Source organism: Condylostylus longicornis, unplaced genomic scaffold, assembly GCF_029603195.1.
Source record: "Condylostylus longicornis isolate FDR11 unplaced genomic scaffold, ASM2960319v2 ptg000016l, whole genome shotgun sequence".
Lineage (NCBI taxonomy): Eukaryota > Metazoa > Arthropoda > Insecta > Diptera > Dolichopodidae > Condylostylus > Condylostylus longicornis.
Genome location: NW_026577985.1, coordinates 713,481 through 732,373, shown reverse-complemented (window position 1 = coordinate 732,373; position 18,893 = coordinate 713,481). Strand labels below are relative to the sequence as shown.

General features: G+C 30.7%; 1 protein-coding gene across 2 annotated transcripts in view; it reads left to right on the top strand.

Annotated features, from left to right (window-relative positions):
- The window catches only part of LOC129606003 (uncharacterized), a 114,255-nt gene extending 108,058 nt beyond the window's left edge, over nt 1–6,197 (top strand). For both annotated transcript variants that reach the window (XM_055516048.1, XM_055516047.1), the window contains one exon: nt 6,057–6,197. In XM_055516048.1, coding sequence (XP_055372023.1) covers nt 6,057–6,113 — 57 coding nt within the window. In that variant the 3' untranslated portion in view covers nt 6,114–6,197. The remainder of the gene's footprint in view (nt 1–6,056) is intronic.
- Nucleotides 6,198–18,893: the final 12,696 nt, after the last annotated feature.

Sequence of the window (18,893 nt, the reverse complement as noted above, 5' to 3'; positions counted from 1 at the left end):
TGTATAAAAACTGGGTAGGTTTAAAAGTTTCTAAAAAAGATTAACTTCACTTTTCAAAATTTCAACAGATATTAATGATGATAATAATGATTTACGAAAATATTGAAAATTTGAGTTAATTGAAAGTTTTTTTTTTATAAAAATTTAAAAACATACGGTAATAGTTACATGTTCAATTTTAAAATTATTTACTGAAAAAACAAAATTTAAAATATGCTCTATTAAACACAATAACTTGTTTTTGCAAAAATGTTGGATAGGCCACTAATGTGCCAATAATGTGCAATGTCAATTTTATTGCCGCTGTACCTCTCCCTAAAATAGTATTGTTAGTTATTTTATACTTAAACATTTTCCAGAAGTAGCACGTGCAGAAAAGAATATGAAGAAGAAACCAATGTATAGCACAATTGAACTATTTTTGGCATCATAGAGAAAAATTTAATTAGTTATTGATTCAGTTACAATTTCTTTACTTTAAAAGAGTTAAAAAATACAATTTGGTCAGATAAAATATTTAGTAAAACGACTTAAGACGAATAACCACCCTCTTTATTAATTTGAATATACGAATGAAATGTTAAATATATTATATTTTACTTATCTTGTGATCTCAGTTCCTTACAAGTTATCCTCGTACAGGTGTAAAAATTTTGATACAAATTTAACCCTATCATCACTTCAGTTTATTAACTGTTTGCTTTATTTACTATTCATTGTTGTACACTTACTCATGATTAATTATTACGTTGATACTATACCAAAAAAAATCTGATGTGGTCAACACATAACCGACCGCAATGTGTATTGTCTAGTTAAGTGAAAGTGTTATAGAATATTATAAAAATGTTTGTTAAATACTTCTTTCCAATTTTTAGGACATTAGTAAGCTTATAGTTAACATACCTAGAAAAATGTAAATTTGGCTCTTAGTAGAGTTTCGCTTTGTGCTACCCGAATTCCCTGAAATGCTCGCCAGTTAGTTTCGGTAACAACCAGAATTCAAATATCAAATTTCAAGAAATTCCATCAATTCGTTCCGTAGATATGGTGAAAAATGTAAAATCGGCCCGCAGATCAGTTTTCGGGCCCTGAATCGGTTGAATATTTTCTTCAAAATGTTCAAAAATGTAACACAGGCTCGCTAAAAAGTGCAGTTCCCGAGGCCTGATATATCCCAAAATCCGTGCCATGGTGGAAATGAACTTACATATAAAATTTCATCAAAATCGGTTTTGCAGAACTTGAGATACACGCGTACACACACATAGACCGACAGACCGAAAGACCGACGGACCAACTGGTTGCTAAAAATAGTTTACTTATACTTCCCTACTATGGGGAAGTGCCTTCCCACCGAAAACTCGATATGCAAAATTTGTTGTCATCACATAACCTACCTTTTGTATACACAATACGGTCGGTAATAAAAATATTTTTTTTCTCTGAATACAAAATTTAACTGGCAACATAAATGACGTTCCATTTGATTTTTTTCATTTGAAGTTTAAAATATTTTTGTATGCCTTTTGTTTTTCTGTTTTGGTCTTAATTTTTTTATCTTTTCTTATTGTTTATAAACATGATTATGTTTTTACATAAGTTGAGTACATATTTCAAATGTCAAAACCAAACCTGAAAAAAAAATTTACATTTCATTTGGGTATGCATGTATGTATGTACACATGCTTGTATGTTAAAATTTGTACAATAAAATAAAATAAAAAATCTGATGTGGTCATCACATAACCGACTGTAATGTGTACTGTCTACTTAAGTGAAAGTGTTACAGAATATTATAAAAACGTCTGTTAAATACTTCTTTCAACTTTTCGGGGCATTAGTAAGCTTTTAGTTGACATACTAAAAAAATGTAGATTTGGCTCTTAGTAGACTTTCGCTTTGTGCTACCCAAATTCCCTGAAATGCTCGCCAGTTAGTTTCGGTAACAACCAGCACTCAAATATCAGATTTCAAAAAATTCCATCAATTCGTGCCGATTTTACAAAAATTTACAGATTCATAAACCGTTGGAAGGTTTGGGCGGCATTTCGAAGTCCGAAAGGCATACGACTAAATTCGAACATGCCGAAAGGTGTAGTTATTGCCGTTTTATGCATATCGCTTTGGGAAACAGAGATCAAGTGATATGCCCTAACAAGATCGATTTTTGAAAAGGTACGCTTGCCGAATAAATTCATTGAAAAGTTTTGAATGTGAGGAATAGGGTAACGATCTGGCACCGTGACAGCGTTCAGACAACGGTAATCGCCGCCAACCGACGTTATTTTTCTTCCAAATCATATGGAGTGGTGACGAAATGGATGACGAAGCAGGTCTAGATATCCCGATACTGACCATATATTCGAATTCTGTTTTAGCCGTTTTATGACACACTGAATCAAGTCTACGTGGAGAGGAAAAAGGAAGTAATTTTTAAGAATTTCTCCGTATTCCACGACGTAATGCGAAGGTGTAACAACGTCAACCTTAGCCTGCAAAACCTCAACCGACATATTTGTGTTTGGATCTACCAATCTCCTGTTCCTAAGATCGACCCGAAACCCGATAGCCCGAAACGTTCCAAAAAATCAGCCCCTATTTTAGGTCTACCTACTGACGCGATGATAAAAGTGTGTGAAAATTGTCTGGGCAAACCGATGTTTAGTTGAAGTAGTTTAGTACCGTAAGTTTGTATAGGAGTGCCGTTTGCAGCAGGAAGCAAAAAGTCCGAAGGCCGATTTTGGCATCCAATGTTTCCCCGATTTAGTATAACAGAGACGTCAGCGCCCGTGTTGAGAAGAAATAAAATGTCGTCTCTTACGAATAAGCGGCGTGAAGAGTAATTCCCGTTATTAGCCGCGACAATAACGGGGCGCTTTAGTTTGGTGAATTCGTATTTGTACTGGTGGAAGTAGCGTTCGCCCTATGAAAGGAGGCGGAGAATCTACACCGTCTTACACATTTCAGTGCGTCACGCCCTAATTTTTGATCGTACCAACAAATGGGTTGCCCAGAGGCGGACCTATTTCGACTGCAATTCCGACTTCTAGAACGACTTCGAAAAGTTGATCCCGTATTGAATTTCACTAACATTTCTCCAATCGTCGACAAACGATCTTCTAAATTAGATGAAGTGTCGGTGAATTCACCCGAAACTAATATTTTCATTAAATGAGCTACCCGCTAGTATCCGCATGGACCTAAAGACTTCGGATGGCCTACGATCACCGATATCCTCCCGATCAAGGAGAGACTCCAATTTTTTTATTTCGGAGAGTGAATTTCTTTTTATGAGGGCCCCTTTCAAAGTTTCATATGGCTGCGAACTTGGTGGATTATTTAAAATATCGATCACGGAATCTAGTGTATCTGAAGGCAATGCAGACACAGTTAGACAGTATTTGGTATCACTACTAGTCATTCTATAAATCAAAAATTGCGCCTCCACCTGAATGAACCAGGTCGCCGGGTTGGCAGACCAAAATTGGGGTAAACGAACGCGCACAGAGTCTACTTCGTGTTTTATCTCGGTCGCAGGACTGAAAGGGTTTGAGTCGGCATTTGTTTCTTCCTCCAAAGCACTAGGATTCGCTCGGAAAAGGTCGGAAATCGGAGGTATCAAAGAATTTGTAGAATGGGTCTGTTTGATAGGCATTTTCTCATCGTTCGACATATTACATAAATATGTATGTACATACATGTACATACATATATGTCTACATTCTGAACGTATATTTTTGCTGATTTCTTTTTATAAAATAATTAAAATGTAATTTATTATAATTCTACATTATGTATGCACTTTGATGTTGGCACATATTATATTTCTATATGCACACATTTCTATATGTTTAGTTGTAAATAAAATATTTGATCATAAAATATCAGCTTTTCTTTAACCTCAAAACTCAAAAGCAAAATTTTTTTCAAAAGCAAAGTTTTTTAACTTTTTTTCTGGTTTGAAATTTTAAAATAAGGTTGAAGAAGATGTTGCACTTGGTGTCAGTTGTACTTTCTTAATGATTTCACCCGAAATTTAATAGAATACAAGAATTAAGTATAGCTTAATTCTTGTATTTTCGGAACATGGTCTCTAATTAAATTTATGTGTAAGTTACAATACCCTTAAAATTTATTTAGGGTTGTGCAAAAACGGGGGTGGGTGCTCAAAGTTCAAGAATCCCGCTAGATAGCCAGATCTAACCTGTTTTAACCAGCTAAATTGTAAAAATATACACCAGTACTGTACTGCTGTTAAACAAAGAATTGAAGACTTTTTGGCTTGTGAAAATATAACAAATGTATAAATACTGTATTATTTGTGAACTTTTGTGTTAAGTTTTGTGTTATTTATTTCTATTTTACTTTATTTACTTATTACGTACAAACACATTTTATCTTCACTCTTCTAACAAATATCAAAAACGATTTCTTTCTAACCTGCGATTGACGTAAATAAATTTTTCAATGTTTTTGAATGGGTTATCGTTGTTGGTGTAAAGTTAGTACATAAATGTATCTAAAAAAGAATATTTTTTTTTCAATTTTTATTTATTTTAAAATTTAAATTTTTTTATGTGTACTTAAGCATACATACATGTGTACATACACACCTTTTTACTTTTAACATTTTTTCCGAAAATAATAGGATGTGATTGTTATTTTTAATAAGGTTAATGCCGCCTATTAAAAAAACGTACCCAGATATTTTTCTTTCAAGATTTATTAAAGAAAGCTTAAAGATGAGTTTTTTATACCCTGCACTTCGTGAGGGGTATACTAACTTTGGTATGGAGTAATTGGACTGATGCGGACAACTAATTAAGATGTAAATATAAAATTTTGTATACATGTGTCCAATAATATCATACCCAAGAAGTTCGGGTGGCTGTCATATAACTCAAAAAGCTAATTTTAATATAAAATAAATATTTGGAAAAATAATAAAGTCAGATTCATGAAACTTGGCAGTCGTGTGTCCAATTATAGGTCGGACATATTTCTGAAGCTTTTGAGGAATTGCTTGACAGGTTCAGGTAGCTCCCATATAAGTCTAAAAGCTTATTTTAAATATTTGAAAAAATAATAAAGTCAGATTCATGAAACTTGGCAGTTGCGTGTCCAATTATAGGTCAGATGTATTTGTGAAGTTTTTTGTGGAATTGCTTGACAGGTAAGAGTACCTCCCGTACAAGTCCAAAAGCTTATTCTAAATATTTGGGAAAATGATAAAATCAGATTCATGAAACTTGGCAGTTGTGTGTCGAATTATGGGTCAGACATTTTTTTGAAGTTTCTATAGAATGGTTTCACAGGTCCGATTGCTGTACAACAACGAAAAAGCAGGGTATAATTCAATCGGTTTATACCGACTGAAACGTTTTTACTTGTTAATATTAAAAAATGAATGACAACCAAATATAAATAAGCATTTTAAACTTAAAATATATAAATATGGAAAATAAGAAGTCTTATATGATTTTATGATGTGCGGTTTTTTTATTTTTGTTACAAGGCTAAGAATATGTTTTTTTTACTTATATGGAAAAAAGTACACAATTTTTTTTGTTATCTTAAGAGTCTAAAGATTACTTACAAATCTTTAATTAATACAACACGAAAATTGTTTTTTAACATCTTTTAATTTAAGAGTTATGTTTTCGATTTGAATTTAATACTCGTTAAATTAGTAGGTTTATCGCTAAGATGATTTTCTTGAAATAAAACATATTTATATTTTTAACGTTTCATTATCTTTGCGAGATATTGACTAAGAGTTGGCTAATTAAAAGCACGATAACAAAATGTCGACAAAATAACTTACTCAAACAGAATTAAGTACTATTTGGCTGTTAATTTCCACGAATCTTTCGTATGATTTATAATTTTTTATAATTGTAAAGTTTTCTATAATCAAGTTCGTATGTATAATATACAGTGTATGTATATATATGTTTTACGCAAAATTTTCGATATTTTGCAATTGAATATTATAATTATATAATTTAATACAAATTTTCCACCCTTATTAAATCTTTTTTGTTTATTTACAGGTAACGCGGATGTCATTTATCAAATTGTACAATAATTTCTGGTCCGTAAGTTTATAGCAATAAGTTTTTTTGAGCATTTTAAAAAACTTACAATAAAATTTGCTGTAATTTTGAAAATTTTCTTATAAAAGAGATTTTGATAATAAAATTTGTCACAAAATTACTTTTTAGGAAGTTTTTTATTGATAAGATAAAATTTTGTGATTATAGGCACATTGTAATTGACTAAAAAATTCATATTTCAAGCGAAAACATTAAGTACTTAAACAACTTAATTTTAAATAAATTAAAATTAAAAAAATTTTGTTGAACATGAAATGTATAAGCATTTTAATAAATTAAAAAATTTTCTTTTTATCATAGGTATAAATCAATTTGGGATCAGTATGTATACTCTCTAGTGTATATCCCTAGTATAATTATAATATATAGAAATGAATTAAGTCATTTAGAAAATCAATTATGTACTCGTATATGAAATAAAAAAGTCCAACGTTTTCTTTAATAAAATATATGTACCTAATATGCATGTGTGTATGTATGTAGTTTACAATCAAATGTATAGCTAAACGAGATATCCATTTTCATGATTCATTTACCCACATTATACACGTACTTAAGTCCCACCATGTAGATATGAATTGAAAAAGTGACTTAAATTGTTTTCTTTTTTTTTCTCTTTTATTTGCATTTTGTTATTTCAATATCACAGTTTTTACAGTTTCTGAGATATAGCCAAATTACTTTTAAAGTTGTATGGTAGCTACCAGAAGGAGCCAAGCAATTTTAAAGACTTTTATCAAACACATTGGCCCTACTAATACATTTACTTATATCAAACTTCAATACCACAACTTTTATAGTTTCTAAGATACAGTCAAATAAATTTTGAAGCTGTATGGCAGCTGCACGAACTAGTACCTCCATCATGTCCAATTTAAATAGGGTTCTGGCACTTACTATAAAAAATTATTTGTGGAAATTTGGTGAACTGAGCTCAATTCGAAATCGACCGAAAATTCGACGCTGATCAAAAACTTATACTTGAGTCTATATCTCAGACCAATATTTCTTAGCATTACAAACGGTAAGGAAAATTTAGTGTACTCTTCGAACATACGTTTGTACGGGTATAAAAATATTAAGCGTAATATCTTTACAAAGCGCCAAACCAATGAAACATGATGACGACAAGGAGTTTTTCTTTAATGTCCTAGCACAAAAAATAAATTAGTGTAAAAAAAATAAATTTGTTTTTAGTGCTAAGACTCTTTAATGTTCACTCGTGAAGGCACTTGAATTCTCCCTGAAACACGTGATAGATTTTGAATCTCCGCAACCGGAATTTGCAGAAAAAGCCCCATGGAGATATATTACAGGCGAAATGGAGTAGTTCTAGCAGTTTTTTTGGTTTATAGTGGAGTAACGCTGAGTCACTTAAGTATAAATTGAATAATATCAGAAAATTGGAGAGAAAATTCTGCAGGATTCGCTTGGATATTTACGAAGAAGTACCTGTTCGAGGGGGTTTCCCCACCAGAATGTCCTTTCTGTGGCGAAGTCGAGGCATGTCTTTTTTGCTAATTTTTTTAATTTACATAAAGTTATATACGTATATAAAATTAAAGTTTAAAAATGTAGTTTTTAAAGAAATATAATTAGGTATTAAAATAGTTTACTATATTTCTGGTACGTGGGATTGAAAACAAAAATAATTTGAAAAATTCAGGTGTATGAATTATTAATGGTTAGGGCTCGTACATGATGTTATTTTTCTAAGCCCAGAATGGCCCTAGTAGCCGAGGGTGTACCTAATACATCCTTATTTATAAGTTATATTAGATGTTAATAAATAAATAAGTAATTTTAATAATGTGGTAGGTATACATAGACTGTATTTAAAAACAATATTTTCACTTTAAAAAGGGAAAAGTGAAGTTGTTGAAGGGAAAAGTGCTACAACACAAAACATTGGTTTGACCCAACTTTATTTGCTTATAACTTCCCTTCCGAAAAAGATAAAGGCTTTAAATAAATTGTTTTTGGCTAAGGGCTAGTAGAAGCTTTGAAAGCAACATATTACTTGATTTTGTATTTTATGTATTTTACTTTTCGAACTTTGGAAAAAATTTAATTTTTCCCTTCTTTTTTTTTTGTATTTTTCTACAACCCGATAATTTCGTATGAAATTTTTTGAAACTTTGAAGTTTTTTTCACAGAAATTCGCAAATTAATTTTCAAAAAATCCTTTAACGGGACAGAAGATAGCACAAAAGCCATTTTTATGTTAAGATTTTAAGGGGCCTAATAAAAAGTCTGATGTGATCAGCCCATAATCGACCGCAATGTGTATTGTCCAGTTAAGTGAAAGTGCTACAGAATATTATAAAAATCACTATTAAATACTTCTTTCCCATTTTTAGGGCATTAGAAAGCTTATAGTTAACATACCTAGAAAAATGTAAATTTGGCTCTTAGTAGAGTTTCGCTTTGTGCTACGCGAATTCTTTGAAATGCTCACCAGTTAGTTTCGGTAACAACCAGAACTTACTTGCTGTTACTTTTGTTGCTGTTACTTTCGTCATAGGTCGCACTTCGTTCACATATTTGTCAAATATTAAAAAACCTCATCTATATTCAATAAACTTTTATCATTTTGGTTTTTAAATTTACTTGAAGTGAGAAGACGCGTTTTTAAATTTTAAAAATAATAATGAACTAATTTAAAACAAGTAAAAACGGTATAAACCGCCCGAATAATACTCTGAAGAATACTTTGACAATCTGATTTTAAAAATTTGTTTTTGAAATATTTAGAATTAACTTTGATTGCTAAATGGCAATTACTTGAACCTGTCAAACCACTCAATAGAAACTTCACGGATATTATATCTGACGTATATATAAGTGGACACACGACTGCCGAGTTCCATAAATCTAATTTTTTAGCACTTTTCCAAAAATTTTTTGAAAAAAAGTCGAAATCGGATCGCAAAAAAGTTAAACTGGCAGCATTTTCTAAAATTTTTTGTTTTCGACATTTTTGAGAGTTTTTCAAAGTAATCAAAGTTTGAATTTTTTAAAAATAGTCATAAATTTAAATGTATGTATAATATTAAGGGGGCGATCATTGTTAATTTTTTAAACGAATATGGATAACAAGACTTTTATGCAGGTTAAGATTTAAATATTGCTCTTGCTCAGCAAACCATTTTACTTGTTATAACCGAAGTTTGTAAAGCTATAGATGAATAGATAAGTTCCATAAAAATAAAACTGGAAAGGGCCAATGTCGAGAAAAGAGAAGTGAAATAAATATGGCATAGCGCATGAATTTTACTATTATCGTAAACCGGAATAGTTTTGTATTTTATTTTGACATACATATAATAATTTTGATCTATAATAATTACAAAAATTTAGTTAAATGCTGTAACTTTGATATACAAGGTTTTTTTAATTTAAAAAGTTAAGCAAAATAAATGTAACACTTACATTATTCAGTTTTATTTTTTCAAAAACTTAGACTTTCGCAATAGATTTGTAAACAAAATGGCAAGTGAATGAAAAGTATGCGAAAGTAGCATTCTGTAGAACCACTTTTGCTACTTTCAAACACGCAAATTTGCGTTATTCGATTTACATAGTGTCAAAATTTAAAATGCGAGAGTCATTTAGCGAAAGTATCACTACGCAGTAGGCCACCAGTTGTAATATTTTCATTTTACAATGACATTAAAATATTTGTCATTTTTTCAAGTTCTCTAAATTCATGATAGTTTTATCATAGTCCCATGAGAATCGATGTATTTAAACTTGAAATTAGAAAAATTTGTTTAGTATTTCAGAAAAATTAATTATTTGCAATATTGTAATTAAAATTGAAAATATAACATTATTTTTGAATGGGGTCAGATTTAAGGCAATAATATTATATTTTATAGTCTCACTATTAATTTTATTATTAGAATTTTATGATAAATGTTGTTATTGATCAAATCAGTAAATAAAGAAATAACTTGAGTACAAAATATGTCAGCAAATGGACCTTTCAAATTTTTATTTTAAGGTTTAATCGTTCTACACCAATAAGATAGCATCGTATATGACAAAGAATTTATTTTTTATACCTAATAGGAAAATAATTCGCAAAAAATAAATTTAGCGTAAAATTTTCTGATAACCACTAACGAATCTTTTTGATTAATGTAAAGGATTACATTACACTCCCTCCTCTCTAGAAGTTATACCCCCCAAAAACCCTAAAAATGGCCTTTTTTAACTATTTGTTGCAATGAAACCATAAGCATTTTTGAAATTTTGCAAACGCAGAAAGGCAGTGGCTTGCTTCCTCTAGCGCGGTATACTATAGCTAAACTTTAGGAAAACAAAATGGCCGTTCAAATTTCCGTTACCTAAAGTCCTTTTTTTCCAAATTTTTGATGTCGTTTTTCTTCTAGACCCCAGTCTGTAGAAGCTTGAAATTTTACGGGCTTTTAGACATTAACAAACAGTTCATTTTTTTAGAAGAAATTTTTTTTCCATCTCCACCCCCTCTCAAGATATCGCCTCTTGAAATTTGTAAAATTTGAATTTTTGACACCTTATATTTCCGAAACCTCAAGCTTTTTCAAATTTCTATAAACGCAAAAAGCTAACGGTAAATTCTATGACATTAAAAAATATAATTATTTTTCTTAACTCTCACAATTAACCCTTAAAATTGAGCATTAAGTTAACCCCTCTTTAATTAATTTTTACTTTATTTCAAAGACTGCATATCTCGTTCATCCTAAATATATGCAGTCCTATAAATAGTTTCATGTATGAATGAAAATAATTTTAATAGTGTATAAGTATGTAGATTGCTTTTAAAAGCACTATTTTCTTTTGTTGAAGGGAAAAGTGCTACAATACCAACCATTGGTTTGACCCAACTTTATTTGATTTCAATGTCATCTTAGCTAAAAGTGTAACACTGATAAATATACATAAATATAATTATATTTTAACATAAATCATTGTATTTTAATATAGTATAGCCATATTTAATGCAGATTTACAAGTCTTTATATCTCACATAATGAGTTTCTGGGCGGTATTTTCTTATATATATATGTATATTGTATAATAAACGCAATAATCAATACGTTCTTCTTGTTTTGAACGAAAACAAATTAAATAAATGTGTAAATATATTATAAATTATTATGTACGTAAGTATGTATGTTATTATGAATAATGTTTATAAATTATGTTCTTATACATAATAAATATACGAGTACATATGTATATACACATAAGCATATTACATGAAATGTATTTATTTTGTATATTTTTAACAATTTATTTGTAACCAGCAATATCATGTTAAAATTTTTGGAAACAAAAAATGAAAACACAAATAAATTTTTGAATTTATTTTCTCAAAAATGACAGCTTTTTAATTAAGAGATGTGATGTCTCTTATTATAATTTACTTAATTTGATCCCAATTATTTTTGGGGATTTTTATGAAAAAAAAAAATAATTTTAATAAAAAATATTTATATTCTCATTATATGAAAATTAATTCGTATAAATACTAAAATATACTTACTTTCATTGTTATATTTATATTTTAATTTATTTTGTGTTAAGCTAAATCATATTTCAAATTTAATACAATTTAAAATATTCAGAATTTTATATTTATCTCTTTCATTCTAATAACTTTTTCCGTTAAAAATTGTCATTTTAAAAATAATTAATCATAATTTCTACAAGTTCTCACGAGTTTTTTGATTTCAAAATTTGTACATAAATATATCTTCATCTACATACATACGTATGTATGTATGCGCGCACTTATACATTTTAATTATATTTGATATCATATTCTAATTATATCAAAAATATTTAAAATATTTGTTGAATTTTCATGATAAGGAAAATCTCTGGACTTTCACATAAATTTAAAAAACAAGAAAAAGAGGAGTACGCGAGGAAAGAATGGGGGATATATATATATATAATTGTCTTTCAAATATTCAAGAATATTTTCAAAAGAATTGTATAAAGAGAATGAAATCTTTGATATCAAGTAGGGAAGTAAAAGATGAAACTGAGGAACAATAAGCATTTCAATTTTATTTATGATGATAAAATTTTTTGATTTATGCTCTCTAATTGAATATAATATTTCAAAAATTCTATGGTTAGAAGTAGGAAAAGCAAAAATGGGTTTTATTTTCTACATTTTGTCTTTCCTTTATTTAAGCTAGTTGAAAACAATTTTTTTTCCTGGTATAAAAAAAAGAAAATAAGTGAAAAGATTCATTTAATAATAAAGTACGTTATATTTTGTATTTGATTGTAAGTAATTTATAAATAATTTTAATAACTCTAATAATTTACCATATAGCACACCCAATTATTTTCATGCTTGACATTTTCAACATTAAAATTTATTACTTTTATATAGCATTATTCTATAACCATATGAAACTATTTGGTTTAGCTATTACCTTACTATTATTATTGTCACATATATCAGTAATATGTAATTTCTTCCTTACATGTAAGTTTGCTCCTCTTTCATGAACAAAACTCTACCTTTACCTTCATATACATATGCAATTATTGTGTATGCGTATGTTTAGTAATTAAATTTCAATACTTTGTTTTTAATTTTAGATATTTTGTATATTATTTTTTGAATTATAATGTATTCACATATTTCAATTTTATCTTCATATTGGCTTATGAATATTATAAGTACTCAGCATACACGAGTACATGAAATTTGCCTGTGAAACCATTCTATAGAAACTTCACAGATATGTTTGACCTATAACTGAACACAGAACTGCCAAGTTTCATGAATTTGACTTTATTATTTTTCCAAATATTTAAAATTAGCTTTTGGAGTTGTATGGCAGACACCTGAATCTGTCAAGCTATTCCACTACGACTTCAGAAATATATCTGACATATAATTGGACACATGACTGCCAAGTTTTATGAATCTGGCTCTATTATTTTGCCGAATATAAAAAATTTGCTTTTGGAGTTGTATGGCAGCCATCCGCACCGGTGCAGCTATGCCATTAAAATTTTTAGAGCATGTGTAGAATACAATTGCACACATGTATTAAATATTTTATATTTATAACTTTATTAGTTTTTGGAATATTTAAAATAAACTTCTTGAGTTGTATGGCAGCTCTAACCCGTTCTCCAAATTAGTCCAATTACAATAGCAGACGTCCTTGGCACAAAATAAACAACTTGTGAAAGCTTGGTGTCAATTGCATTATTCGTTTTTGAAATATCGTGCGATCGGACGGACGGACGGATGGACATGTCTAAATCAACGCGGAATTTTACGCTGAGCAAGAATATATGTATATGTCCATACCATATGTTGACTCCTTCGAGTAGTTACAAACCCTATACCAAAGTTAATATATCCTTCACGAAGTGCAGGGTTTAAGAAGAAATTTTTCAAAAAATACAAGAATAACATGATGTTAAAAGCTGTAGTAAAGTAAAAGTTCAAAGTAAAAAAATATGTATGTGCTCATACATAGTTTATTTTTATATAATTACATTACACATAAATATGTGTATACACATATTACAAATTTGGGTAAATAATAAATATCTTGCAATATCTATATATTATTTTTTAAATTAATAGAATTTTCTTTAGTATTTAGGGATTATATTCTACTAAATTTTATTGCACTAAAGAGGAAAAATTTTCTATAGAAAATAAAGTCTAAAGTGCTTTTGTATAAAAATTTAATGTCACACTGTTGGAATTAAAATTGAATCCCTTAATAGTTACTAAAAGGTCTAAAAAAAGAAATTTAACCAATTTTAAAATTCATAGTTTTTTGAACGCACTACTGCGAATTTCAGACTCACATTTGCTTGTTGCGCAATCAGTTTGTTTTTAAATAAAGATATTTTTTTTTACCGACCGTATTGTGTAAACAATAGGTAGGTTATGTGATGGCAACAAATTTTGCATATCGAGTTTTCGGTGGGAACGTACTTCTCCATAGTAGGGAAGTGTAAATAAACTATTTTTAGCAACCTGTCGGTCTGTCGGTCTATCGGTCTGTCCGTCCGTCGGTCTGTCGGTCTGTCCGTCTGTCGGTCTGTGTGTGCACGCGTGGATCTCAAGTTCGGCTGAACCGATTTTGATGAAATGTAAGTTTTATTGCACGACATACGATTTATATGTAAGTTTGTTTGCACCATGGCACGGATCGATCAACTTTTGGTATATATCAGGCCTCGGGAACTGCACTTTTTAGCGGGCCTGTTTTACATTTTTGAACATTTTGAAGAAAATATTCAACCGTTTTACTTGAAATTTTATATATAAGCTCAGCTCGACCGTCCGCAAAAATTCCTATGTTTTGGAAGAAATCAGGCATCGGCAACTAGACGTTTACTACGGGCCAAATATACATTTTTGTGTATATAAAGAGAAATAATCAACCGATTTCATAGAAATTTAATATATGAATTCCTCGTGTTAAAACAATGAACATATAAATTTTTTGGAAAGATCAGGGCTCGAACACGGATTTTCGGGCCGATTTTACATTTTTCACCATATCCACAGAACAAATTGATGGAATTTCTTGAAATTTGATATTTGAGTTCTGGTTGTTACCGAAACTAACTGGCGAGTATTTCAGGGAATTCGTGTAGCACAAAGCGAAACTCTACTAAGAGCCAAATTTACATTTTTCTAAGTATGTTAACTATAAGCTTACTAATGTCCTAAAAATTGGAAAGAAGTATTTAACAGACATTTTTATAATATTCTGTAACACTTTCATTTAACTAGACAATACACAATGCGGTCGGTTATGTGCTGACCACATCAGATTTTCTTTATTTCTTAACAGTTTTTACAAAATTCTTACAAATTTAGGAGTAACAAGTTATTGTCAGAAGATCTTTTAAAGCAAAAATAAAAAACAATATAAAACAAAAATAAAGAAGTTTTAGTTTCGTATCTACGATCGATATTAAATAATTTTTGAAAAAAAAAATATTACTTTCTTAAATAAATAAAGTTGGGTCAAACCAATGGTTTGTATTGTAGCACTTTTCCCTTCAACAAGTGAAAATACTGCTTTTAAAAACAGTCTATGTATATCCACCACACTATTAAAACTATTTTCATTTATAAACGAAACTATTTCTAGGTTTGCATATATTTAGGATGAACCATTTATGCAGTCTTTGAAATAAAGCAAAATTTAATATAAACAGGGGTTAACATAATCCTCGATTTTAAGGGTTAATTGTGTGAGTTAAGAAAAATAATTATATTTTTTAATGTCATAGAATTTACCGTTAACTTTTTGCGTTTATAGAAATTTGAAAAAACTTGCGGTTTCAGAAATATAAGGTGTCAAAAATGGAAATTTTACAAATTTCAAGAGGCCATAACTTGAGAGGGGGTGGAGACGGAAAAAAATTTTCTTCTAACGAAATGAACTACTTGTTATTGTCTTAAAGTCCCTAAAATTTCAAGCTTCTACAGGCTGGGGTCTAGAAGAAAAACGACATCAAAAATTTGGAAAAAAAGGACTTTAGATAACGGTAAATTTGAACGGCCATTTTGTTTTTCTAAAGTTTAACTATAGTATACCGCGATAGGGGAAGCAAGCCATTGCCTTTCTGCGTTTGCAAAATTTCAAAAATGCTTATGGTTTCATTGCAACAAATAGTTAAAATAGGCCATTTTTAGTGCTTTGGGGGGGTATAACTTCTAGAGGGGGGGAGATAGGTAAAATTTTTGTTCTACGAAAATAAGTTTCTAGTAAAGATCTATGTACGTATTAAATTTCAGCTTTCTATCTTTAAGAATGTAGAAGTTTTGTAAACAGACACACGGACAGACGGACGGACGGACGGACGGACGGACGGACGGGCGGACGAACGGACGGACGGACGGACAGAGTGAAACTAATAAGCACTTTTTTTCAAAAAATTTTTGGAAAAGTGCTAAAAAGTAATAAAGTCATGAAAAATTGGTGATTAAATTTTTAGGTTTTTATTTTTTTATTTTTATTCAGAAGACAATATCGATATCACATACAACACAAACAATACTTCTAAAAGTAAAACTCCCCCTATTACACTTTTGAAAAATTTCAAAATTTTGTGCACGAATTAATAGTGAATTCGAAAATAAATTATTATTATATCCAAAAAATTTATATTTATATCAATATAAATTTAAATATTATAAATATTTTAATATTGAAATATTTCTAAATTCTGATGGTTAATTTTTTGAAAACATGTGCTACCTAAAGAGAAACTAATTTTTTTCGTACAGGAAAAAAGAAGACAGGCCCAAAGCAATTTCATTCGGTTTAGAAAAAACAACAACAAGTGATATAAAAAAATTTTTATGTGATCTAAATCTTAAATGCCTTGATGTAAAATTTATAGAAAAAGACACTAAGTACGAGTATAATATTAAAATTGCTTTAAATGTAGTCTTTTTAAAAACAAATCAATAGCACTACATCAGTTATTGCTATATTATGCATAATAAAGAACGTTGGGAGTACAAACAAAGAAAATTCAATAAAGTTGCACAATGTTATTATTGTCTAATCTTTGAACATGTTGCTAGTCAATACCACATAAAAACATGTTGCGTTTATTGTGCACAAAGCCATAACTCTGTCGGCTGTCCATAAAAGACAATATTTAATGTGCAAACAGTGGTAATAAACATTCTGCAAATGATGGTTCATGTGAGTATAGAAATAAATACATAAATTTTGTTACTAAATAATATTAAGTTTGAGAACGTCAATTACCAACAACATTGGTTGTACCAAGTTAGCTCATGGACGAAATTTAGAGGTCAACTTTAGTTACAATTTTTTCGAATAACAATAATAATGCTAATAATATTATAAATAAGAATATTAAAAACACTAACAATAATAACTTTAGGAATAGTGTAATACTAATAACATTACTAATAATAATAATTTTTCTGTTGCAGAAATTAATGAATTAATGTGTCAGCTATTAAATGATTTACGTAACTACTGTAATAGGGAGCAACAATTTAATATAAACACACAAATTGCATTTAAATATTTGTACAATTATTATATTGAATAATATACTTGTAGATCATATAAATGTTTTAATTTGAAACACATAACCATTTCCATATAAATTCTTGGAGTTTTTCGACTTTATGTTTAGGAATGGTATTCATGTATTACGAAATGAAACTTGGCTCGCTTCAGTTATTAAAATGATCGCAAACACAGTAGCCGCGGTACCGCTATTGTGTCACGCAGTAATGTCATGCATAAATCATTACCTATTTTTAAAAGAAATGTTATAGAAAATTTGGGTATAGAATTATTATTTGATAATGATGATTCAATTAAGTTATTTTCTGTATACTTTCCTGGAAATACTGCAAAATTTTTAAAAAGGAGATGTCGTAATTATTGAATATTAATAACAATAAATCTAGTCATATTCGTTGATGTTTTCTAGGTGTTCTGGTAAATTAATATTTGGTGGCGATCTTAATTCGCGTCACAAACAATGGAGATGTAAGGCAAATTCGTACCGTCATTTATTAAAAGAATTTTTAAACACCGATAGATTTGAATTATTGTATACTTAAGACCCAACATACTTTCCTGTTTTTCGACAAATGTTAGGTATATAAGATTAAATAAATAAAAAACCAAAGATAGATGGATGGATTTTTTTTTTTCTCCTCTCCTCTTAGATGGATTTTTTTTCTCCCCTTAGGCCCCCTCACGTCGACCCATAGGATCTTTTGTGATTCCCATCCCCCCTACATTAGCTCTATTCCTAGGCCAATGACAAACCGCAGTATTGCATCTACATTAAGCTGCGAGATCCTCCCCGGGGTCACAAGCGCCCCCGAAGCACCTCAGCCGCAGGCGAGCAACCGCCTCGCAATCACACCGTAAGTGCTCCATGGTTCCGTCCTCCTCCAGGCATAAACGGCAGACCTCATCCACCACCCTGCCCATCCTTTTCAGTTGGATCCACGAGAGGCAGTGTCCAGTGAGAACACCCCCACCAGGTAGCTATCCGAGTGTTCAACTCTGTCCCGCTCCTCCTATTCACTTCCTGAACTGTAATATTGGCGTCTCCCGCACTGGCGGTAATATTTGGGGAGCCCAGCATGGCCCCGATTCATCTTAGGGTGGGTCCCTCAATTCCCTTGCTCGCAGTCGCCCTCATTATTGATTCAAAAGAGGTATTGTCGAAGACCCCCTCATCATCCAGGAAGGCCGCAAAGGCTATCTGCTTGGCTTCCAGCGTCCTCTCTATCTCTTGAGTGAGGCGCAGAGCAATCTCGGTTGACATTCGCGTCCGATAGGCCCGTAGGATTCTGTTTGCCCCAACTCGCAGTCCGCAAAGTGCGTCTCAAGGAGAAACATCGCATGTCTCCTCGGCACTGTCAGTGAAAGAACCAGTTCCCTCCAACGAAAGGCTCTCTTAGGAGGGACTTCTTGAATGTCCCCACAGAAGGCTCGCCATGTCTTACCTTACGGGCTCCCCCGAGCCCTCGTCAAAGGTTGCCAAGCTAAAAATAATATGCCTGTGATCTGAGAGCGAAGCCCACTCAGACACGTCCCAGTTCTTCACCAAAGAGGCCACAAGGGGGCTACATATCGTACGATCCAAGACCTCCCTACGTATCGCGTTTATGAAGGTCGGTTCGTTACCTTATTACCGATATCTAAATTATGTTGTAATAAGAAAATCAAACAGGCACTCACCTCTAGGGTTTGTATCGGT